At 40.9% G+C, this 26,275-nt stretch overlaps 2 protein-coding genes across 3 annotated transcripts; both read left to right on the forward strand.

Moving 5' to 3' along the window:
• Positions 1-563: 563 nt before the first annotated feature.
• Positions 564-3,627, forward strand: LOC124136387 (caveolin-1-like). The gene is made up of 2 exons (XM_046502315.2): positions 564-700; positions 2,128-3,627. Exons 1-2 carry the CDS (start codon positions 641-643, stop codon positions 2,452-2,454), a joined length of 387 nt encoding a protein of 128 aa, XP_046358271.2. The 5' UTR covers positions 564-640; the 3' UTR covers positions 2,455-3,627.
• Positions 3,628-14,317: 10,690 nt separating this feature from the next.
• On the forward strand, positions 14,318-18,474 carry LOC124136269 (caveolin-1-like). Of its 2 annotated transcripts, none has more exons than XM_046502138.1 (2): positions 14,318-14,469; positions 16,102-16,941. In XM_046502138.1, exons 1-2 carry the CDS (start codon positions 14,410-14,412, stop codon positions 16,432-16,434), a joined length of 393 nt encoding a protein of 130 aa, XP_046358094.1. In that variant the 5' UTR covers positions 14,318-14,409; the 3' UTR covers positions 16,435-16,941. The 2 variants fall into 2 exon arrangements, with proteins under 2 accessions (XP_046358094.1, XP_046358095.1); XM_046502139.2 differs by lacking the exon at positions 16,102-16,941 and adding an exon at positions 17,829-18,474 and having other exon boundaries at positions 14,330-14,469.
• Positions 18,475-26,275: the final 7,801 nt, after the last annotated feature.

The following is a 26,275-nucleotide window of genomic DNA, read 5'->3' on the forward strand; positions in this document are numbered from 1 at the left end:
TAGGACGCCTCCACATCAGGGAAACAGTAGATTTTTACGCCGACTTCGGCAGTAGACCAACAAGATCAATATCCATAGGCTTCACAAATTATACCCATGGAAACTCTTTCGGGCGTGATAAGACAAAGCTTCAACACTACGGCTACCCTGCCGCCCCTCACAGAACGTTAACCAGCTATACTAATGCTAATTAACTTATAACGTCAAAGACAGAGAATAAACAGTATTTGCCGAAACAGACTGCACAAAAGTGCTGAAAATAATATGAATGGAAAATTAGTGAAAATTTGTGAAAATTCAACGGATAAATAGCTGACCATATGGATATCGTGAAAGTGTGAGGTGTTTATGTCGACAAACACGTACATGTTAAAACCTGACAATTAGTGTGAAACCAGTCCCTTTGTATAATCCTGAATTCATTTGTGCCACTTCGTTAGCATAGAAAACAACCGGCTTGTTACGTAAGGGCTAATCCCAAATACCCTTAACCAACTCCACAAGAAGTTAATCACTAAGAGACGGAGTTTTTGTTTGTGGTAGCCATGGAGGCTGTTGATAAATAGGTCCGAACACAACAATGACCAGTTAATGGATATCTCAGTGCATTGGCTATTACCAGAACTTTCGAACAAACGATATGGACGATATATTAGACCTGGAAGATCGTGACCCCAATGGAATTAATAATCACATCACGGTAAGGCATTCTGGTATAACATCTCATGATAATATGCAAATTGACTTACTATCAAATGTTAACCGCCTGTGTGGGGGTAGTGGATAGGGCGTTTGCCAGGAGAAAGCGAGGTCGGTTGTTTTATCCCATGGCTAGATCAAGTTAAAGACGTTAAAGGATGGCACTTTGTGTTACCTCGCCCGGTACTCGGCATTGATGGGGTAAAACAAGAACTGGTGGGCTCGGAATCAGTATACTGTGTCCGAGTGGCGTATTTTTATACAGCGGCATGGTGTCTCATTGATTTTTCCCTTGACGTCACCATGAAATGCCATCACTACTCTTACTGCAAATGCGATTATCTATATACACAAAAAAGATATATTTGCTCTTTCCAGTTAGAGCCTTCATGTCTAAATTTGAATTGGTTGTCTGAGTGCTTCCTGATCACTGACTGGCATACGTGTTAGCATGAGGTGTCAGTGCCTAAATCAAACCCTTTTGAAAACATTCATAAATAATTTCACTGAATGTACAGTCAAAACATCAAACCCTTTGGCAACCGGGAACAGGAGTAAGCGTGTGATCTAGCGTTGTAGCTATATGACGTCATAGTAATGCAATACTACAATATGACGTCATTAAGTTGTATTTTGGACAAGAAATAGACCTTTTCTTCGATTCGGTGTTTTATCATTTATGACCACACGCTATTGCATTATACATGTACGTTGGAAGAGATCTCATAAAGGACTCACACACGTATATTAAATGGCTAGATCATTAAAGTTGCAGTCGAATTAACAAAGTGCACGTCGACATTTTCTTGCACCTTGATGCACCCTTTTATTTTGAGATAAGCTTTTGAAATTAAAAACTAAACACAAATTTAATGATACTGGATAATGGGAATATTGTTACAGAAATGATATTCTTTAAATCACTGCATCAAGACTTTTCCTCTGGAAGTGCCGAACATTTTTTCCCCCTTTGTTTTCTTCAAAGCATTTTTGGGAAAGCCTGTGTCAAAATACGTTTTCATACATTTTCTGGAACACTTTGTTAAAAAAGTAGCGAAAAAACTTAATCATAAGAAAATGTAGGATTCAGACTATATCATAAGCATGTGTTTATGAATCACTATCAAACAGTGAATATACCAGGTGTTCGCGGAAAGGGGAGCTTATCCTCCCCACTGGTGGCAATCCAAACAAAAGCAATGATCCCAGACGTATACACTTTATGTACGTCTTTATCATATATATTACCAAAACATATTATGAATAAGAGACGTATAAAAATGCCATTTCAGAAAACATTGATTAAGGTGAAGAATATGATCCTTAAATGTGTGGGAAAATATTCATAGAGTGCGATTTGATAAATACTTCTACACACATTCAACCCTACCTGATTCCAAGATATTCACTTTCACCGTGCTTTTTCAGGTCGCCTTCGAGGATATATTGGCTGAGCCAGAGGGCATCCACAGCTTGGACTGTGTGTGGGTCAACTCCTTCAGGTGTTTCAACTGCTGGAAGAGTTGCATCTACAACCTTCTCGCGTTTTTCTATGGAATCTGCATAGCTGCTCGATGGGGTTGTGAATTTGCCGTCGTCGCATTCGCACACGTCTGGATCGTCACGCCAATGTTCAAGTTCCTGGAACTAAACTGTGGCTGTATCAAGAAATTCTACGGGATGTGCGTCCACTGTGTCTTGGACCCCTGTTGTGAGGGTTGTGGCATGATATTCCACGCATTTCGGAAACAATAGACCATAGTGGCAACCTCGAAAACAACGACATCCTGCATACACCATCGTCTCTGATATTTGAATACGGTTATGAAATGGCATTTCTCGACATTGTCACTCTGATATTAGCAATATGTTGATCACACCATGTCATCTTGGACTACAGCAATGCAACACATATAAAGGACATAGCACAGTTCACTGGGATTTACACTTTTACCCTACATACATATTTTCTTATCAATATTTTTTATTGTTATCTGATTGCTACCATGTTTTTCTATATGTATGTTTAGTTTACCCAACCAAATGTCATCTTTCCGAGGCAGGGGAGTTAGCTGACTGTATAAGTATAATTTACACGTTTGCCTAACTAAGTCTGAATGTCCCGAAATCTGCACGGCAGTTTACGAACCGGATGTTGATTTCTTATCGCGATTTTGATTGGGCTTTGCAGAGACTCGTTAGTCCAGCCAAAATATACCTATATAATTACTGCCTAGTTCGGCAAGAGTGGAAACGGGATTTTTACAGTCAGTTAACTCCCTTGTCTCGGGGAGATGACCAAATATGAAAAAAACAATATTCCGCCATAAGCGAGTTTTGAATAGTAATTGTTGTCAGGAATTATTTTGTGGTAACTTCTGAAACTACTATTGTTTTGGAACAAGGTCTGAACTATTATTGGTGATGAATGCCGATCACGTCACTGGTTATTAGCAGACAGAAAGGCAAACAGATTGGTTTTATTAAAAAAAGACTTGAACAATCGGTCTCTCATCTTAATACAACCATACAGTTTATAGCAGTACCATTCTTACTTAGACTAAACACAATATGTTTTGGTTGTTCGTGTTTGTTGTTTAACCCTGCACTCAACAAAATCCAGCTTTATGACTGCGGTCTATAAATAATCTAAATGATGTAAATACATGATACGATGACATGTATCAACCATGTTAGCGAGTTTGACCACCCGATCCCGTTAGTCGCCTCTTACGACAAGCATGGGTTGCTGGAGACCAATTATGACCCGGAAACAGAATATCATCACTGGCAATGAATAAGACACCCCATCGCTACTATCGTTGTCATGTGTTGTTTCCTGACCCAAATGGTGTGACTTCGGACATCGCTTGGACATTTTGTGAGATAGACCTGAGAACTAGTGCAATAAACTTCGACATCTGTCAACGCTGTGTTGGTTTTCATGTCCGTGTGTATCCTTAGGGGAAGGCACTTTATTATTCCGGGGCCTGGAACTCTTATTAAAGACTGAATACTAGGGGCACGACAATTTGTTTCCAGCATGTTTATTAAACAATTGTTTTCTTGTAATCCCTCGACAAAAGGCTTTATCAGTATTTTCCGAGAGAAATTGTTTCTTAAATCCTTTTTTTAAATTAGTCATATATTTGTTGATATATGTTATTCACACCCGACTCAGTAGTTCAATATTATGCAGTATCGGGTACTATTAAGAAACATTTAGGAATATAATAAACTTGGAATACAGCTTATTCTTTGTTCAGTTAGTGAAAAGAAACAGTATGTGTGACAACTTGGTTTGCTTACAAATCGTGTTTCATGAGGTTCTTGTGCTGACCAAAATGTTATCACAAAATGTTTCGTTAATATCTTTGTTTGTTATTATGCCATAATAGATCATGATTAACAATTATACTTTCATCCACGTTTGACATCACTACCAAACATTACGCCTCAGGTTACCCAACTGTCCCCAGTACCCACAAACAATGTAAACTGTGTGTTCCCGTTCTTTCTTCACATAATGAGACACACCGCACAATTTGTGCTACCAAAAATCCACTCTTCGCGGGAATCACAACCATCCACACTTTATGTCCACAGATGTCTTGCTTGAAAGGCATGACTTTTTTAAAAAGTTTTTGAAAATCAATAAATCGGTTTTTGAATAACAATGCATATTGAAGATAATAACAAATGCAAAATGCACTGCCACATACACAATTTCTCGTTGTTTCTGCCTTCTGATAGGTGTTTGGGGAAGCGCATGTAAAATGATCGTTTCTAACATAGCTTTCAAATTCCGTGCAGCAGTGAATTCTTTTGATTTGTTTCTTGTTTGTTTGTTGTTTAACGTCGCACTCAGCAATAGTCCATCTGAGTGCGGCTGTCTGTAAATAATCGAGTCTGGACCAGAAAATCCAGTGATTGACACCATGAGCATCTTTCCACGCAATTGGGATTCGATAACATGCATCAACGAAGTCAGCGAGCGTGACCACCCGATCCCGTAAGTCGCCTCTTACGACAAGCATAGTTGGCTTTTACGGCAAGCATGGGTTGCTGAAGACATGTTCTACCCCGGATCTTAAATCCGGTATCGCACCCCATAAGTGAAATATCATTATTGAAATGCCAAATACGGAAAGCTGAAATGTCAATCACAATATATGCTCATGATCACTAGATTGTCTGGTCCAGACTCCAGATTATTTACAGACCGCAGTCATAACGCTGGAATATTGCTGAGTGCGGGTTTAAACAACAAACAAACACAGTGAAACTGAGGTGTCACAATACTGAATGTTGGTAACGTGTGATCCCCAAGACTCTTCACAACTGGCTAGATACGTCTCGGCTTCTGAAGATAGCTCTTGGAAAACGGAGTCACTCAAACACCTCGTCACGGTAACGGATACCAGTGACCATACCGTCAAGGCGAATGGAGTCAGTCCTGTTGTTGATCCCAACAGCATCACACACCCCACACCAACTGGTTTGATGACATGTGTCATTCATGGACCCATCGACAAACGCGAGCCGACCATCTGAATGGTCCAGAAGGAACCTAGCTGTACTCTTGCTGAACATGGCACGATGCCAATGACGTAATTCTCGGACGCCACACCGCCATACCCTCTCTAAACGTAAACGTCTGTGCGCATTGGCCATTCTGATGCCGACCGCTTGACGACGACTCTTGAGGCCCGCCGATTTCAGTCGATCTCGGACCGTGCGGTCACCATGTCTGATGTTGACGATGCACATGTGCAGTTTTTCTATGTACCACGTCGTTGACACATGATTTACACGCGCATGTGAGTCTCCTTGTGCCTTTGGTCGCACTAACTGCAGTGGTGTGTTTGCAATTAGCCGTCGATAGTGGGGATGTTCCTATATTCATGACATCATGAAATATGAGTTCCCTTATTTTTTCCATCCGTATTATATTTACCTTGATGATAATTTGTACCTAAAGTATTGTTGTGCATTAAGAGTGGACAGCAAAGTCCGTCATTCTGACCAGTATAAACCAGAGGCCATTGAAGACTGTTCTCTTTTCCCCTTTTCTGTACGGGCCCCTCCTTTAGCTGCTGCTAATTCCACCATCTCTCCTCTGTCCTTGAACAGACAAAAGATGAGCGGCGTCAGTATAATCGTAGCCCCCAGTGCTGATCGATTTTAGAACAGCAGAAGACAAACGATGACATTAGCTGCAGCTTGTATAGGAAACAGGTATTCTGCAGAAATTCCCTGGAAAGCAGGTTATATTAATGGAAAATATGCCATTGTCATGGCAACAGGATACAAATAGGTCACCATAGCTTAATAAATTGTCTTCATACAATAATTAAATCTCATGTAATTACATATAAAAAATAAGGAAGATATCGAGAAAGTGAATGCGTGAGTGAGCAAGTTTGGTTTAATGCCGCTTTGAAAAACTGTAATAAAAGTTATATCACGGCGTGTCAAGTGAATGTGGAAAACCCCCCGAAGTGATGCAGGTCTCAGACGTGTATCACTTTGTTGAAACCTGTCAGCACCCAGCAGGAACATCAATGTTGAAACCTGTCAGCATCCCACATCAATGTTGAAACCTGTCAGCATCCCAGCAGGCACATCAACGATGAAACCTGTCAGCATCCCAGCAGGCACATCAATATTGAAACCTGTCAGCACCCGAGCAGGCGCAACAATGTTGAAACCTGTCAGCATCCCAGCAGGCACATCAATGTTGAAACCTGTCAGCATCCCAGCAGGCACATCAATGTTGAAACCTGTCAGCATCCCAGCAGTCACATCAATGTTGAAACCTGTCAGCATCCCAGCAGTCACATAAATGTTGAAACCTGTCAGCACCCCAGCAGGCACAACAATGTTGAAACCTGTCAGCATCCCAGCAGGCACAACAATGTTGAAACCTGTCAGCATCCCAGTAGTCACATCAATGTTGAAACATGTCAGCATCCCAGCAGTCACATAAATGTTGAAACCTGTCAGCACCCCAGCAGGCACAACAATGTTGAAACCTGTCAGCATCCCAGTAGTCACACCAATGTTGAAACTTCACAGCACCCAGCAGGCACATCAATGTTGAAACCTGTCAGCATCCCAGCAGGCACAACAATGTTGAAACCTGTCAGCATCCCAGTAGTCACACCAGTGTTGAAACCTGTCAGCATCCCAGTAGTCACATCAATGTTGAAACCTGTCAATATCCCAGCAGGGACACCAATTTGAAACCTGTCAGCACCCAGCAGGCACAACAATGTTGAAACCTGTCAGCATCCCAGCAGGCACACCAATGTTGAAACCTGTCAACATACCAGCAGGCACAACAATGTTGAAACCTGTCAGGATCTCACATCAATGTTGAAACCTGTCAGCATCCCACATCAATGTGGAAAGCTGTCAGCATCCCAGCAGTCACATCAATGTTGAAACCTGTCAGCATCCCAGCAGTCACATCAATGTTGAAACCTGTCAGCATGTCACATCAATGTTCAAACCTGTCAGCATCCCACATCAATGTTGAATCATGCCAGCATCCCAGTAGTCACATCAATGTTGAATCATGTCAACATCCCAGCAGTCACAACAATGTTGAAACCTGTCAGCATCCCAGCAGTCACATATGTTGAAACCTGTCAGCATCCCAGCAGTCACATCAATGTTGAATCATGTCAGCATCCCAGTAGTCACAACAATGTTGAAACCTGTCAGCATCCCAGCAGTCACATCAATGTTGAAACCTGTCAGCATCCCAGCAGTCACATCAATGTTGAAACCTGTCAGCATCCCACATCAATGTTGAAACATGTCAGCATCCCAACAGGCCACATCAATATTGAAACCTGTCAGGATCTCACATCAATGTTGAAACCTGTCAGCATCCCACATCAATGTGGAAAGCTGTCAGCATCCCAGCAGTCACATCAATGTTGAAACCTGTCAGCATCCCAGCAGTCACATCAATGTTGGAACCTGTCAGCATCCCAGCAGCACAATGTTAAATCAGTGTTGAATAAATGTCTTTGAAATTGCATTGATTTTTGAATGTTGAAATGATGTCAAAATGTCCACGTTGAATCAACATCAATAATGAAACAACGTAGAAATTTCGTTGGATATTGGTAAGGTTTTTTGTTGGGTATTGGTTGGTCTCTCTAGCACCATATAATCAGGTCAAATGGACCCTCAACTCTGTTACAAACCAAACAAATTTACGTTAATATAACTTATCGTCATTTTGTTCTTAATCTCGATTTTCTTTGTTGAAAAGGGATTAGCGTGCACACACAGTGCGCTTGTCTGTTTTATTCGTCATTACTCAGCCGTTCCATGGTGATATTATCCGAGGTTATAATGCCTAAATACGCGACGGAAATGTTCGGGAATTCTTTTTCTACATTATTAATTCCGGTGGTTCAGAAAAGTATTGATTAATATACATTATATGAACATTAATTATAATCTTTAAACAAAATGTGTCTATACATGAAGTACATTACCGTTAGGTATAAAACATTGAGTCTAGAGTCTATAAATATATTGTTTTATGTTACTTGTACTTGAATTATATATTCAATTGCACAGTCGTGAACAAACAGAACCATATGTTGGTATCTTAAAGCCATCTAAACAAATATCGTCCTACACATGGGACTTATGTTAACTCGTGCTATATATAGTATCGTTTCCCTAATTTCCCTGTGTTACCACAAAACAATCGTCTACATGTACTACTTGTAGTGTGAATTGTGTTACAGAAACGTTTTAATGTGCCGATTGTACAGAAGACCGTATATCACACTGGATGAAACTACAGACATGTAGAGATGAATATACTAATAGTTATTCTGATATGCATGTTTGTTCATTAATTACTCTCGTAAAGAAACATTTGATTGAAATCCGTCGCAGGCTTCACGAATGTCGTGAGTTGATTTAGATTTTCTCAAACCTGGAAGTCCATACAACAAGACAGCATTTCACAGAATAGATCTGACAAAAGGTTAATGCCATGGCAGATACCTTAGGCCATCTATAGAATCAAAAGTCCTTCATAAATATAACATATCGTTGCTATAGATAGCAACACGCCATTCACATGTAACCAAACCTTATCGTGGTGCCGCCAGGGCATGTCCCTACCCAGGTAATACGGATGTACAGTTGGACCACAGTCTCCTGTCTGATGTATGCTGATCTGGCTGTTTCCCCAGAGTAAGACACGCGACGTACTTCGCGTTGTCTACCGCCCTTATCCCATACAGCAGTGCCCGCCGTGCCTTCTAATTGTCTGTGTATATATTATGCAATTGGTCTATTGATTACAGGGAAAAGAGATCATATCGTTGCTGATTAAGAAATATGGAATTTAGCAGGTGTGGCTCTGCAACCTATTGTTTCTAAAGCTGCACGACTTTGTTGCAAATAGTCCGTCATATTGAATAAAATTGAATGAGTTGGGTTTTAAACCACTTTTAGCCATATTCAAGTTATATTGTTGCGGATGACATCGGAAACCAGAAGTGGACTTCACGCATTGTAAATATGTTGGGAATGGAACCCTCTGCGTGACAAGCGAACCCTTTCACCACAAGGTACCCCCCACCTCTCCACTCCATCATATGAACCAGACCCTAGACGATCCGGGTTAGAATAGGTCTTCAGCAACCATACTTATCGTAAGAGGCGACTAACGGGATCGGGTGGCCAGGCTTGCTGACTTGGTTGATGTCATCGCATCCTAAATGCGTAGATCGATGCTCATGATGTCAATCACTGTACTGTTTCAATTATTTACAGACCGCCGTCATATAGCTGGAATATTGCTATGTGCGACGTTAAACAAACAGACAAACAAACAAACAAATCATACTCGGAGAGTTGCAGTAGGCACAGTTGTCTAAGGCGCCACATTTCACTGTGCAAAGTTCGGTACCGTGGGCGTGCCAGGAATCTGGCTTGGCTTCCCAGAGTGACCCTGATAATCTATATCTCACGTTGAAGTAGCAGAATACACAGAAGAGTGGTAAAGAACACACACAAGAGTACAGTGTCTATACTACAAAATATTCACTATGTAGATTTACGTCCCTTGGGTGTGCCAGAATCCTAGGACCATGGGTTCAAATCTCAATTTTTTCTGATTATAGTTTAGTCAGCATCATCCTGGGTTTCCTCACAGAAGTGAACTTCTGAGACCTGCATCACCCCGGGTATTCCTCTCAAGCTGGTAAACAATCAAACAAACTGAAAAACGTCGCACCATTCATTTTAGCAGACGATGTAGAGGAAAAAAATATTTATAGCCAATCAGATCGCTGGCTTTTGTTCAATGCGGGGTATGTTAAGGCCAATGTCGTCTATGGTTGACAGGGCACGGCAAGAGGCTTGTTTAGACGAATAAATGTACGTAAACTCATTATACCATCAGGTTTATGTGTCGCGCAAAGAATGACGATGGGCGGGCTGGCAGGTGCTATCGATTGAACATGTTTTGGCCCGTGGTATTTCTGTACACGATCCAATAAACAAGAAAAAGGTATGTTAGCGGTACAAATTCTGAACAGGGAAAAATCACGATATTTTCAGCTTCTGAAGACGCTAGCTCCAAACGTACGGAGTGGGCAAGGGTGGCCCAGTCGTCTATGGCGACCCGATTCGCTGTGCAGAGTTGCGTCCCTTGGGCACGCCAGAAACCTATGATTGTGGGTTCGAATCCCGGTTCGCCCGGATTATGTTTCTAGGTTTGTCAGCACCATACCCGTGCTCATGGGTTTCAGCGAAGTAGTAAACGTCTAAGACCTGCATCACTTCGGGCTTTCCTCCCGCATTAAGCTGACACGCGTTAAACCCAACTCACTCACTCCAAACGTACGGCTTCGATTTTCTTCATCTATGCCTCTTTGTGTAGCTAAATGTATTGGCTTGAAATGAGTGTAAATTTTAAAGGTGTATTTACAGTGGACATTGTTGAATTCGTGCTCGAACGAACTTTGTGAGTTGACCTCGTTACACCCCTTTCCATGTATATAGTATACTTACACTGGATGTGACCACAGATCTTGTAGCTGCTATTTTTCGCGTTACAAGCCCCTGTGGCTGTTGTAAACTTCCTGTCTAAAATGTCTTGTGACTGATCATGTTCTGCATCTATTTTTAACTTGACTGTAATGGAGGGGCTCGAAATCACGTGACAGTAACAAGATGGCGTCTGATTGACTCGTCCCGCTCGGCGAGGCATTATCGCTATAAAATTAACAAGATACAAAATGACCAGAAATTATTGAGAATTAAAAGATTGTAATTTAAAAAAAATAAATTCACTCATTACTCACGTATTAAATGTGAATATTAGTACAACATAACTCCAGCTTCAAAGACAGGTGAACACTTAGTATTTTGTCAAGTCACCATGGGCAGCAATGCAGGCTTCAAGGTGGTGGGGCATACTACTGATCCAAGTAGTTAGAAAGTCGTGGTTCATGCTGTCCCAATATCGGACCAACTCTTCTTTCATTTCAGCAATATTTGTCAGATTTTTTTAATTGACACTTTCCTTCATAAGCCCCCAAACATTTTCTATTGGATTTAGGTCAGGGCTGTAGCTTGGCCAATCTAATAATGTCATATTTTGGGTCCGAAACCAGGCCTGAGAATGCTTTGAACGATGTTTTGGGTCGTTGTCTGGCTGGAAAATCCAAGAATACTTGAGCAGATGGAAGAAAATGTCCCTCGAGAATATCTGTGTACCGCTCACTGTTCATATTCCCTTCAAATACACTCAGGGGCGTTGCTCTAACACAGATATGCCACCACACAGTGGAATTTTGGACTGTACTTTGGGCGCTGATACAAAGGTTTTTCAGTTTGTTTGGTCCAGAATTTTAGTGTATTAGGAAACAGCCACATAGAACTTTCATCTGAGAAAATCACACTGTCCCAGTTAAAATTTAAGTTAAAAGTTATGCTCTAAGCACCAGTTCAACCTTCGCTCCTTTTGTTCTGGTTTCATGATCGGTGATGGAATTCCTCGACTTTTCTCCCAACCTAGTGCATGCAGCTCAGTTCTAATTGTCTCCTTACAGACAGCCACAGTTCCTCTATCAATCATATCCAGTCTTAAGTTTTCCTATCTCCTTCGTTTGTTTTTAGAAACAAGAATACCGAGACCCCTCCTGTCACCGACTGTCACTATTCTTGGCCAACCTGCGCCTCTCTTTTGCTCAATGCCATCTTCACTTTCAATATTTTTCAAAACACGATAAACAGTGGACAAAGGGATGCCTGTTCTACTTGAAATCACTTCAGCTGATCTGATGTCCTTGTTATAATACTCTAAAATCAACCCCCTCTTCTCTAAATCATCCATACTGAGGATCACTGAAAATGACGTCTGCTAGCAAGTAAACAAAGGGGAATAACTCTTGACAAACTAATGAAATGGGATTAACTGAGTTGTCTCTCTTGAATGAAATCAAGCACTTGATAGCTGGTCAGTGTTTTTTTATATACTAGATATGCACTTAAACATATCCTTAAAATTCTTAATAATTTCTGGTTATACCATATGATCGTTTGCATATTCAAATATTAACAGAAATAAATTTTCTCAAAGGAAAGACTTAATTTAGTGTGTTTGGGTTGTTATTAGACACGTAATGAGAAATACTTCTTAGGGTATCCGTGCATCCTGGCACGGCTAAGGGACACAACACCGCACAACACCACTCGTGTCACTCGTGTCCCCTTTGAAGTTCAGAAGGACTCTGCCAATATATGATATAGAATTAGAATAAGGGTAAATAGGGGCTAACTCTATTTCATGAACAGACAGTGAAAACCCATCAACTGAAGTCCCGTCAATTATCTGACGAGCTATCCGCTGTTCGAGACAATATGAGTACCAATATGAAAGCATAGTACCGATACCAATTCAGCCGGGACCATAAAGTTTAATCGACTTAAATGAGATAATTCGAGACATTTCGTGTGGTCAAAGTTTCACTGTAGCCAAAAAATGAATGTTTCAATGAAATGAATCTTTATTTGATAAGTTGGTAGAACTTCGTCAGTATCTCGCTCGAGCCGCAGTATGCCTGTAAGGATGTAACTTTCAGACTAAACACCAAACTCAAAATAAATGTCTGGCACCAAACTCGTTCAATGCTAGTGACTAAATGATGGAATTAATCATATTAGTCACCTGCATTATAACGGATCCCATGCGGATTAACAAATTTCCGGATTAACGAATCATGGTGACGGAGTAATGTCCCTTTGTATACATGTCAGCATTTCCAGATGTAATCGTCCAGAAGTCGGGTGAGGTGTCCAGATTAACGGAGTCCGCACTAGCGAGGTTTCACGCAATAATATACAGTTTGTTTGCAACATAACTGATCAATATGATGTACACCTTCTGAAAGACACGCATTATTTTTCAGAGAAACTCCAAGGGCATTTTATGAGAATGCTGTAATTACAAGCAGCCAGTACATTTGGCGTCCATTATCACTTTGTCCAAAGTTACAAACGTTTCGCCGTCCGTGTTTGTAGGTAATAATACATTTTATGAGAAATCAAAGTTCGTTCAGTCACAAAGTAGACCAGGGCCGACCTAAGCTCATGAGTGTAACGTTACACTTGTGTGTAATATCCACCCACCGAGTATCAGCGTAGGTGTGTGTATGGAAATATTAATCTTCACAGTATCTGGCCATGTGGAAAAACGTTATCATTGGCACATCTCAGGGCAGCTCGATTAAGAGGATAAACTCCTCAACAGACTGTACGTTACCACAAAGAACGAACCATGAGTCTTCTATTAACTACAATGACCAGGGACTTTGAGAGGGTCGGCCGCTGACTGATTTACCGACCTTTGGTTGTCTACGGCAACAAACTGTTATTGTAATTGAAAACATCCCTGATTTTATCATTTATGAAATAGTTTAATGCAGTAAATCTTGTCCGCAAAACATAATCTAAACAGTACCAGACAATTTCTTTTTAAAATCACATTACATTTCAAAAATGTATTTTTTCGAAATTAATTAGGTTGTATTTATGTTTAACAGATTGACCTGAAAAGTGTCCCTTAACACTTAAAATCTTATATCAGAAAGGCAATTTCATATTTTACACTTTAACGCCCAATGGCTACTAACTAACTTTATATCGATATTGACCATATTGTTACGCTTAAAGAAGAAAAGCTGTGTGGAGTGTATTTTTAGCTCTTGTGTTGATGTTGCGTGGTTCCAGCAGTTACTCATACCAAACAGGGGAAGTCGTTAACGACATTAGGCTTCATTGTGTAATCTTATCATCTCGAGATCTACTCTTTTGAAAATGAAGCTTATTGTACCTTACACAGTAACTACACACCCAAATACGTTCTAAAATGTTGCCCAAACACTTATTTCGGCATTGTTATTGTGAATACAATTTACATGATTTATTATCCGCTGGAATGAGTTGGCGCTTGTTCTTGTCGAGATGAGCACGCGAGGTCGTCGCCATGGCGGCGTGTCCTATCTATCCAATCAGGTAGCGTGTCATGCAAAGTTGTTTCTCTGCAGCTTAGATACCAACAAATATATAAATTTGTACTGCTGAAACAACCTGCCATTCGGCAAACCTTTTGGCACAGTTCGGATCTGGTTCGAGATATCTCAACGACAAGGCTTCAAGATGGCTGACTCCCTTGACATGGACAACCGTGACCCTAACAACTTGAATGACCATGTCAAGGTAAGAAATGCTTTTATGTATAAAAGAAAACATACATCTTTATGGATAACCACTTTTTACTCACCAACCTCCAGAATTCCAATCAAACAGTGTGCTTTGATGTATGTCTCTGTTGTGTGTTAACAGCCGCTCGTTTCAAGGGGCAACATACTTGGGTTCACGAATATGTATGGTTGAATTAAGTGTTGAAATTTGAAGTGATGATAAATCTGAAGACACAATCAACTCTACTCATGTGTACTTTACTTAATGATACATTACCGATAAACGATTAATGTCTTATCATATTTTCAAATTCAAAGTTGAATGCTTTCAAAAGTTCACGTACAAATTAGAAGAATATGAGCGAAAGTATTTACATTTACCATTTCATTAGAATGATGAAATGTTGGTAACATCTTTTGTCTCATCAAGTAACAAATAATGCCTCTTAACATTAATAGATTTGCAAGATAAAGTCATTCTTTCTTAATGGGTTATGTGTATAATAGTTCTTATTATACAGTGGATTAAATAGTTCACTACAGATAAGAAAATAATCCACATGTCCATACGAACATATCAGAGAAAATATAGCATTGAGTTTTCAAGCGAATATGTGATTCCTATGCATTGACATATTTGAGTTTTTCAATCAGTGGTTACCAGGATGTAAAACAAACCGTAATTAAGTTAAAATCCTTCATGGAATGAATAAATGATTAGGATCTTGTCGCTTGCGTCGAGAAAGCCTTAGTAACGTCCCTCTGCTAAACACAAACGTGGAATCACCATGTAGATCTTGCACCTCTTGCGTGCTGGAGTATAATAGGGTAAGACTTCGTGTAAGTTTGCTGAATAATGAATAGTATTGTTATACGTCCCCATAGAAGCCCATAAACAAAGCAGAATGTGAGTCTAGATGACCCTGAGCGTTGATTGACGTAGGTATATATTGTAACTTAACCCACTATGACAGCATGATTATCACGAATACGCATTGCTTGTTGAATAAGAAAACTGAACCTTTTCTAATCATTTCATGGGTAATGAGTTAGTGAGTGAGTTAGGTTTTATGCCGCTTTCAGCAATATTTCAGCAATATCTGGGCGGGGGACACCAGAAATGGGGTTTACACTATGTCGAACCTTGGTCTTTACGTTAAGAGCGAACGCTTGATGCCCTAGGCCTCCCCACGACCCCTGTAGATAACGAGTACTGATGACATGACAGCAGTTTTTGTAGAATAATGCCACCATGATTACTATAGTTTACGCATCATCGTGTGCTGGCATAAGAAAATACCTTGGACAAGACAATACCTCATGATTGAATGGGTAAATCACATTGTAAGTATTATCCATTTCAAAACTTTATATATCCATAAAAAATATGTATAATAATATAATATTACCTATTATTATGTCATCCTTTAATATAATGTGAATCTTAAACGTAAAGCTCTTATGCATATCAGCTCTGGTGAGTTGACGATGGCTCCGTGTGGTTCAGGAGTTGGGATTCTTGCACGTGCCACAGTGTTCCACGAACACATGGTACTTCATTCTACTTCTACATACCATCATGAATGTGAAATCCCCAAGACATCAAAGTATTAAGTAGGTCATTTAATCCCATGATTCTACCTTTCAGGTGTTGTTTGAGGATGTGATCGCCGAGCCTGAAGGCGCCCATAGTATTGACTGCGTCTGGAAGTTGTCCTACACATGCTTCAACCTGTGGAAGGGCTGTTGCTACAATGTCCTCTCCATCTTCTGTGGCTGTCCCCTGGCCATGTGTTGGGGATGTGAGTTCGCCGTCATCACTTTCCAACATGTGTGGCAGATTACTCCCTGCTTGAGGATCTGGATGATCAACCTTGGCTGCGCCCAGAAGTTCTTCGGAACATGCGTGAACTGTTGTCTGGCTCCTATCTGTGAGGCGTGTGGCATGTTCTTCAGCAACATCCAAGTCAAAAATGGCTAAAGAGATGCAGAACGACTCAAAATAACTTTCTGTCTCCAGTTCTCTATGGACTTTCGTAAACTCTCCTCATCATTGTGATCTCGACACTGTACGGTTTCGTGGATTCTGTGATAACTGTATCTGCAGTGTATATAATATATTTATATATTTTCTTTTACCTGTTTTCCTATTGTGTTATGTAAAGATGGAGATCGGCTTGTATCCCCTGCTACATGAAGAGAGATGCACTCACGGAACTCGTACACTACCCTCGTGTGATGTAAAAATATCCTCAACAATGATTAGAATAATATGCCAATCTAACCCATGATACACGGAATACTGCATATTTTCGTTAAATTGTTATTTTTGTAATTTCGTATTGTTGGTACAGTTGTGAAAAAAACAAGCAAAACAATTATGGATCCAAATGGAAAACGCGTTTCATATATCATGTACAAATAAACTATGCAAACGTGGACAGGTCATTGTATAAATACATCATATCTGAATAAAATCTTGAAATTCTTCAATATTATTATGACATGTCACAATGTGCACATTAAAGAACTGCACATTGCAAGAGAAGAAGGGCCTGAATGGATCAACATACAAGTGTAAGCAGCAGGAATTATGCTTAGCATAAGGTAAACATACCAACTTAATTCACGAACAATAACAATTGATTTATACGGTACTTTTTCCAAAGAATGTGTCCGTTGATCTTGTATAATTATGAGAACTCTAGGAACACGCGAGTGAATATAACTTAGAATGTTGTCTGAACAATATACGCTTACCTATTGCAATTCAAATGACTTCATATCAGTTCTTCAATTGAAGACATCGATAGTACTTAATCAAATGACCGGAGCAGTTACACGGCTGGTCTTTAATAAAGGGAAAGCACCATGAAATGATTTTGATTGATGTTGTGGTTGTATAGGTGTAGAGACCAGATTGCCCTTTGAACACACGAGCCATTGTTACTAACCCGTGATATCTTTTTCCTTTTTTGACATGCATATCGACATACTAATACACTGACATGTATTCCCCTCTAAATATTCACTGTCCTATTGTGGGGCCACCAAGAAATATTTTGCTCTTTCTTCAAAGAAACCCAAACAATTGTTTGTTTTGAAGTGGTGATTGAAAACATATTCTTTCTCCAACAAAAAGCTCAGGCACTGTCCTGAATACTAAATGGTCAGTCCCTCAAATGCTTTCGAAATGTATTTTAACGATCCATAATTTTACATACGATATTTCATAACATGCGAAAGGAAAGTACACACACCTTTTTCGGAAAAAATGCCACAATGACTGCATATAAAGCAAGTTCATTGACACATTTATAGTCTGGAAGACTCAGGTCTCGGGAATTTAATTTTTAAAATGCGACTCTTTTCCAGGTTTGTTTTGAAGACGTGCTTGCTGAGCCAGAAGGTGCTCACAGCATTAACTGTGTGTGGAGTCTGTCCTACAGTTGTTTCACTGGGTGGAGGAACTGCTGCTATGCCATGTACTCCGTCCTCTATGGCTGTCCCCTGGCCATGTGTTGGGGGTGTGAGTTCGCCGAGATCACTTTCCAACATGTGTGGCAGATTACTCCTTGCTTGAGGATCTGGATGATCAACCTTGGCTGCGCCCAGAAGTTCTTCGGAACATGCGTGAACTGTTGTCTGGCTCCTATCTGTGAGGCGGGTGGCATGTTCTTCAATAACGTCAGAGTTAAAAACACTTGAAGCAACCGACACATTTGTCGCTTCTTATGTTTGGATTAGTGTTACAGTTATAAACCGGTGTGGACTGAACACGAATGTGAGTGACACTAAACACCCCATAACAAGAGTGACCAGTCTTCTACAAGTATTACTTTGTGAATATTAACACATTATATTGTATCTGAATTCCTCTTTTATCGTCTGTGTTTACTTTGTTATGGAGATGACGGAAAAGGGTTAACCGCTGGGAGTATCTGTCTCACATGTATACATCAAGCTTGCAACGAAGATAATTGTACATACGATCAATGGTCAATAAAATATTCAACTGCGAGACTGCTGACTCTTCATATACTACACTACTACTACAACGACTACGACTACGACTTCCACTTCTACCACTACTACTACTACTACTACTACTACTACTACTACTACTACTACTACTACTACTACTACTACTTCTACTACTACTACTTCTACGACTGAAACGTTCTCCGGCATTCGTACCGTGACACCTTAGTTCTTAACATGGCACACAATGTAACGACGCCGTAGCTCTCAACATGGCGCACAGCTTAACAACACCGTAGTGCTCAACATGGTGCACAGCTTAACAACACCGTAGTGCTCAACATGGCGCACAGCTTAACAACACCGTAGTGCTCAACATGGCGCACAGTGTAACGTCACCGTAGTGCTCCGCGTGGCGCAAAGTTTAACGACACCGTAGTGCTCAACATGGCGCACAGTGTAACGACATCGTAGTGCTCAACATGGCGCAAAGCGTAACGACGCCGTAGTTCTCAACATGGCGCACAGTGTAACGACACCTTAGTGCTCAGCGTGGCTCACCGTGTAACGACACCTCAGTGCTCAGCGTGACGCACAGCGTAACGCCACCGTAGTGCTCAACATGGCGCACAGTGTAACGACGCCGTAGTTCTCAACATAGCGCACAGTGTAACGACACCTTAGTGCTCAGCGTGGCTCACCGTGTAACGACACCTCAGTGCTCAACATGGCGCATAGTGTAACGACACCGTAGTGCTCAACATGGCGCAAAGCGTAACGACGCCGTAGTTCTCAACATAGCGCACAGTGTAACGACACCTTAATGCTCAGCGTGGCTCACCGTGTAACGACACCTCAGTGCTCAGCGTGACGCACAGCGTAACGCCACCGTAGTGCTCAACATGGCGCACAGTGTAACGACACCTTAGTGCTCAGCGTGGCACACAGCTTAACGACACCTTAGTGCTCAACATGGCACACAGTTTTACGACACCTTAGTGCTCAGCATGACGCACAGAGTAACGACACCTTAGTGATCAGCGTGGCACACAGATTAACGACACCGTAGTGCGCAGCATGGCGCACAATTTACGGCACCGTAGTGATCAACATGGCGCACAGTGTAACGACACCGTAGTGCTCAGCATGGCGCACAGTGTAACTACACCTTAGTGCTCAGCGTGGCGCACAGTGTAACGACACCTTAGTGCTCGGCGTGACGCACAGTGTAACGACACCTTAGTGCTCAACATGGCACACAGTATAACGACACCGTATGCTCAACATGGCGCACAGTGTAACGACACCGTATGCTCAACATGGCGCACATTGTAACTTCATCTTAGTGCTCAGCGTGGCGCACAGTGTAACGACACCGTAGTGCTCAACATGGCGCATAGTGTAACAACACCGTAGTGATCAACATGGCGCACAGTGTAACGATACCGTTGTGCTCAAAATGGCGAACAGTGTAATTACACCTTAGTTCTCAACATGGTACACAGCATAACGAAGCCGTAGTGCTCAACATGGCGCACAGTGTAACGACACCGGTTTGCTCAACACGGCGCAAAGTGTAACGACACCGGTTTGCTCAACATGGCGCACAGTGTAACGACACCGTTGTGCTCAACATGGCGCACAGTGTAACGACACCGTTGTGCTCAACATGGCGCACAGTGTAACAACACCGGTTTCCTCAAAATGGCGCACAGTGTAACGACACTGTTGTGCTCAACAGGGCGCACGGTGTAACGACACTGTTGTGCTCACCATGGGGCACAGTGTAACGACACCTTAGTGCTCAACATGGCACACAGTGTGACGACACCAGTTTGCTCAACATGGCGCACAGTGTAACGACACTGGTTTGCTCAACATGGCGCACAGTGTAACGACACTGTTGTTCTCAACAGAGCGCACAGTGTAACGACACTGTTGTGCTCAACATGGCGCACAGTGTAACGACACCGGTTTGCTCAACATGGCGCACAGTGTAACGACACTGTTGTGCTCAACATGGCGCACAGTGTGACGACACTGTTGTGCTCAACATGGCGCACAATGTAACGACACTTCAGTGCTCCGCGTGGCGCACAGTGTAACGAAACCGTAGTGCTCAGCTTGGCGCACAGTGTAACCTTACAAGGCGGTAAAACTTCACCTGATTCAAAATAAGTTCATCGAACGGTTTCAAGTCACACGATACAGTGTACTTTCAAATGACAGAATAACGTTACATGACACAGTATAACTACAGATGATGGTGTTTGTGTGACCTGATACAATGCAGTAACATATAACGTTACAAGATAGAGTAACACTTTATATTAAGGTTTAATGTTACATGATACTGTGCAACGTCGTAATGTTACGTGATGCATATGGCGGTATAACGTCACATTGTAACGCCATTTGGTGTTATAACGTTACACGATAAATTGTAACGCCATATGGCTGTATGACGTTATATGATACATTGAACGCCATGTGACTGTATAATATTAGATGATTCAAAGTAAAGTCATATGGCGGTATAACGTTACATGATACAGTGTAACGTCTTATGGAGTTGTAACATTACATGATACATTGTAATGCAATATGGCTGTATAACGTTAGATAATACAATGTAAAATCTTTTGTCGGTGCAATATTATATGATACATTGTAAATCCATGTGACTGTATAATGTTAGATGATACAATGTAACGTCATATGGCGGTATAACGATGCACCTTGGACTGAAACTTTTTTAAGGTTCAATGCAACATGATACAGTTTTACGTCATATGGCAGTATAACATTAGCCAATACTGTGTAACTCCATATGGCGGTATAAAAACGTTAAATGTTACGTTGTAAGGTCATATGGTAGTATAACTTTACATGATACAGTGTAACGTCATTTAAGGATTGACTGTGATTAGTTTCGGTTCATTGAGGTATGATTTGAAAAACCGATGTGTAAACTGTATGAATCCGTGTGATTTAGGCACATAACTTTACACGTCCACAGAGTCAGTAGCTAATCAACGGAGAGTAGGATCAAAACAATGTTCATAGGACCTCTCAGACAATTAAGGCAAGAAGCCCCCGCTGTGATATTGCTGGACTGTTGCTAAAAGCGACATAAAACCATACTCACTCACTAGTTTGGACAATCAATATGCATGAATTTCGCTAAAAGTTTTGTGCATGACAATACACGTGAGCAAAAAGGGAATTCTATAGACTGTAATATTGGGATTCCCCGACATTACGTAGTAATAAGATAAGTCCACTTCGGTGGGCGTGGCATAGTTTTTTACAATCATTTAGGAAATGAATGTTATAACACGTGACCAATTCAGCTAATCAGAAGGCAGGATTTACAATGATCACAACGAAAACTTAATTATATGGTAGTATGAAGTTACATGATACAGTGTAACGCCATATGACAGTACAACGTTACATGATACAGTGTAACGTCATATGACAGTACAACGTTACATGATACAGTGTAACGCCATATGACTGTACAACGTTACATGATACAGTGTAACGTCATATGACAGTACAACGTTATATTATACAGTGTAACGCCATATGACAGTACAACGTTATATAAGACAGTGTAACGCCATATGACAGTACAGCGTTATATTATACAGTGTAACGCCATATGACAGTACAGCGTTACATGATACAGTGTAACGCCATATGACAGTACAACGTTATATTATACAGTGTAACGCCATATGACAGAACAACGTTATATAAGACAGTGTAACGCCATATGACAGTACAGCGTTATATTATACAGTGTAACGCCATATGACAGTACAGCGTTACATGATACAGTGTAACGTCATATGACAGTACAACGTTATATTATACAGTGTAACGCCATATGACAGTACAACGTTATATGATACAGTGTAATGCCATATGACAGTACAACGTTATATGATACAGTGTAATGCCATATGACAGTACAACGTTATATTATACAGTGTAACGCCATATGACAGTACAACGTTACATGATACAGTGTACCACCATATGGCAGTACAACGTTATATGATACAGTGTAACGTCATATGACAAAACAACGTTATATTATACAGTGCAGCGTTATATGACAGTACAACGTTATATATAATACAGTGCAACATTATATGTTGGTAGGGGGGAAGGGTGGCTCAGTCGTCTAAGGCGCCGCGATTCGCTGTGCAGATTTGCGTCCCTTGGGTACGCCAGAAACCTATGATAACCCCGATTATGTTTCTAGGTTTGTCAGAACAATACCCGTGCTCGTGGGTCTCATCTGAGACCTGCGGGCTTTCCTCCAACATTAAGCTTACACGCCGCGATATAACTTGAATAATGGTGGTACAACGTTACATGATACAGTGTAACGTCATATGATGGTATTACGTTACAGGATACAGCGTAACGTCATATGATGGTATAATATTATAGGATACAGCGGAACGTAATATGGTGGTATTACGTTACAGGATACAATGTAACGTCATTTGGCGGTATAACGTTACACGTTGGACTAAAACTTATTTAAGGTTCAATGTAAGATGTAACAGTATTACGTCATATGGCAGTATAACATTAGCCAAAACAGTGTAACTCCTTTGGCGGTATAACGTCATATGTAACATTGTAACGTCATATAGTAGTGTAAAGTTACATGATACAGTATACCGTCATATGATGATTTAAAGTTACACGTTAGAGTGAAACTTTAGAGTGAATGTTCAATGTAACATGATGCCGCATGACGTCATATGATGGTATAACGTTACACTATACAGTGTAACATTTTATGACAAAATAACGTTACTTGATGTAGTTTTAGTTCATAATATGACGGTATAAATTCACATTAAGCAGTATTACTTAAAATGGCCTGGTATAACGAGACATGACGACTTATTGTTACAGGATATAGTGCAACGTCACCTGGCTTGTTATAACGCAATAATATAAACATTTCAAACAGTGCATGTGTACTGTAATCAATAAGAAATAACGATTGCGGAAATTGAATGTGTGGAAAGGACTACCTATAAATCAATAATAAATACAAGTTATCACGCGAGTGAGTTTTGAGGTGGTAAAGATCCTATTCTCACCTCTCCCAATTGATACCTAAACATTGCAGGTTTTCCTGGAAGTGCGCATTAATATATAATTATATATATGAAATAATGGATGTAAACATCATTTTGCATGAATATAAATAATTATGTTCAACAATGTTCAACAATGTTCAACAATTAGTTTAAGAAATAGAGCGCAACAACGTGCCGTTCCTTCTACCCGTCGACGGTGAATACGAGCTCTGCCATCAGAACTGAAGAGCTGGAATCGACTTTTGTCAGAAAAAAATACCTCTCCTGGTTTCTTTTCTGTCATTGGCTCACGGTCCGTGGCCACCTCAGTCTTTGACGTCAATGTTGAGGCGACAAGGCTATTCCGCGGTACGGCCTGAAGACACAAATACCATGTTGCCGTCGTCTCCTGCAATACCGTTTTTCGACTGACGGGATGTCCAAGGACAGTTGATGACGATGACGTCACTGTGACGAATGCGTTCCTCGACTGTATGACGCGTAGATGCCGGTCTTCGTTGGGGGTTGTGACGAATGCTCTACCACTCCACGGTATTGCCAGGGTGCCTGTCACGTATCATCAACCCAGTTATTGTAGTGCGGGTACAACCGAAAACGTGGTCATGTGAAGCTCCCCTCTGCATCATACCTATTAGCCTTTCTTTCTCCTCTTTCGATAGCCTTGGCATGGTCGTTGTGTTTTTACGCTGATTTGGGTGCCATGGAAGACATCTACACTCAGTCTGCTTTTGTACCCTAGACCCGTGAAGATCCGACTATGCTTGTCGTAAGAGGCGACTAACGGGATCGGGTGGTCAGGCTCGCTGACTTGGTTGATGCACATCATCGTATCCCAATTGTGCTAATACGGTAAAATCATACAAGCACAACCAATTTCAAACATTAACGGACATATTTATGTGTTTGACTGCAAGCATGGGTTAGTGAAGACCAATTTTAACCTGGATCTTTGGGGGAAGTTTCTCTGTTTTATCCCATTGACACAGTGTGCCACATCTGGACTTGATATATTCAAAATTGGTGACACTTCCAAACGCATTTACATCAGTAACGTGTATACATGTATACATACATAACTACATACAATACAAGTCTTTAAAATATCTTGTGAAGAGAGTGCAATTGTTTGTAACAAACCAGGTTCGACTTGAATCCTAATAATCACATTAAACAGTTGCGCCGAATTAGCTTTTTATTTCTTTCCATCTTTTTTTTTTTAATGACAATTCAACGAATCCACGATAAAAAACGATCACATATTTTGATAAATACATAAGTTTACCCTGCAAATCATAGCCTCCGTGGTCTTGTGGTAGAGCGTCTGCCAGGAGAGAAGACCGTCCGGTGTTCGATCCCCGGTGGCGCGTCATACTAACAAACGTTAAAAGATGGTACTTGATGTTACCCTGCCTGGCGCTAGTCATTAAGGGGCTTAAACTAGGAGTGGTCGGCTCTGAGTCAGTATACTGTGTCTGAGTGGGGTACTCATGTTAAACTGCGGCATGGTATCCCACGGCATTAGTTCGGACTATGACAAGCAGCCACACACACACACACACACACACACACACACACACACACACAAACACACACACACACACACACACACACACACACACACACACACACACACACATGCATGGACGTTGCTATATATAGGCAATATTTTTGGACGCGACGTTAAACCCCATTTCATCGCTCATCACATTACCAATTCATTAATTAGGTTACCTACTGAACCTAACCAAAGGTGGACGGAGGAGATTTCACGCTCTGATATGCCGCCGTGGAATACTTGTAAACTTTGAAACAGAATATTTGCTTCAAAACAATAATACCTTAAGGTGTGTTGTGAGATATGTTTATCTGTGTTGCTATTGACAACGATGTAAACACATTTTTGAAGCAGTCACGTGCTTGTCCTGGACCCATATCACGGTGATTTTGCCAAAGTGTAAACGTGAAACACGCAACACGGACATTTGACCCTGCAAATATTAGGATTGAACAATACATGTAGTATGTGCATGACCACATGCAAAATGGCGCCCCAGCAGAAGGCATGAATGGTTCCAACTAAAGAATGATATTAAATCAACTTTCATTTATATCAAATTTGATTTTTCGCCTCCGATTTAACGTGTACGAGAAGCTACAAAGATTAGTTTAAAGAATGTTTGTTAAGTTTAGTGATAAACTTACATCAACACATGAAAAATAATGTTTGATTGTTCCTGCGACAATGTGATGTAATGTGTTTCACAACTCTGACAACATCATTCCAGGTATATCACAGAGAGGGATAAATGGGCTTCACACGTTTTACCCATGTGAGGAATCGAAACCGGAACTTGGGCGAACGCTTTAACCACTAGACTATCTTTTATCCCAGTATAAAATGAGTACGACGATCGTCATGCCAGCTCACTCTACCAATGTCACCAGTGATAGAATAAACACATATTGCGTGTTTGTTTGAATATATAAACGTATCTATATATTAAAAATCACATTCAGTTTAATTGTTGTTGTGAAACGCAGAAATCGTTGAAATAGTTTTTTCCGTGACATTGCGAGTTAATGCAAATGGTATGATTGAATGTATTTGCAGTAACCTGTGAATCCCCTGTCATGCAGCTCCACGTTGTGTCACCTGTTGTCACCAAGTGCTATCCTTGTACATATATCTGGAAACGCACAATCCCT

This window comes from Haliotis rufescens, unplaced genomic scaffold (genome assembly GCF_023055435.1).
Source record: "Haliotis rufescens isolate VD_foot unplaced genomic scaffold, xgHalRufe1.0.p SCAF_22, whole genome shotgun sequence".
NCBI lineage: Eukaryota > Metazoa > Mollusca > Gastropoda > Lepetellida > Haliotidae > Haliotis > Haliotis rufescens.

What these genes read in the sequence shown, in the direction of transcription:
- LOC124136387 (XM_046502315.2), top strand. Translation starts at nt 641, where the DNA reads ATGGACGATATATTAGACCTGGAAGATCGTGACCCCAATGGAATTAAT. An exon ending in GAATTAATAATCACATCACG is followed by an intron (nt 701 to 2,127) that starts GTAAGGCATTCT and finishes GTGCTTTTTCAG; the next exon opens with GTCGCCTTCGAGGATATATT.
- LOC124136269 (XM_046502138.1), top strand. Translation starts at nt 14,410, where the DNA reads ATGGCTGACTCCCTTGACATGGACAACCGTGACCCTAACAACTTGAAT. An exon ending in ACTTGAATGACCATGTCAAG is followed by an intron (nt 14,470 to 16,101) that starts GTAAGAAATGCT and finishes TCTACCTTTCAG; the next exon opens with GTGTTGTTTGAGGATGTGAT.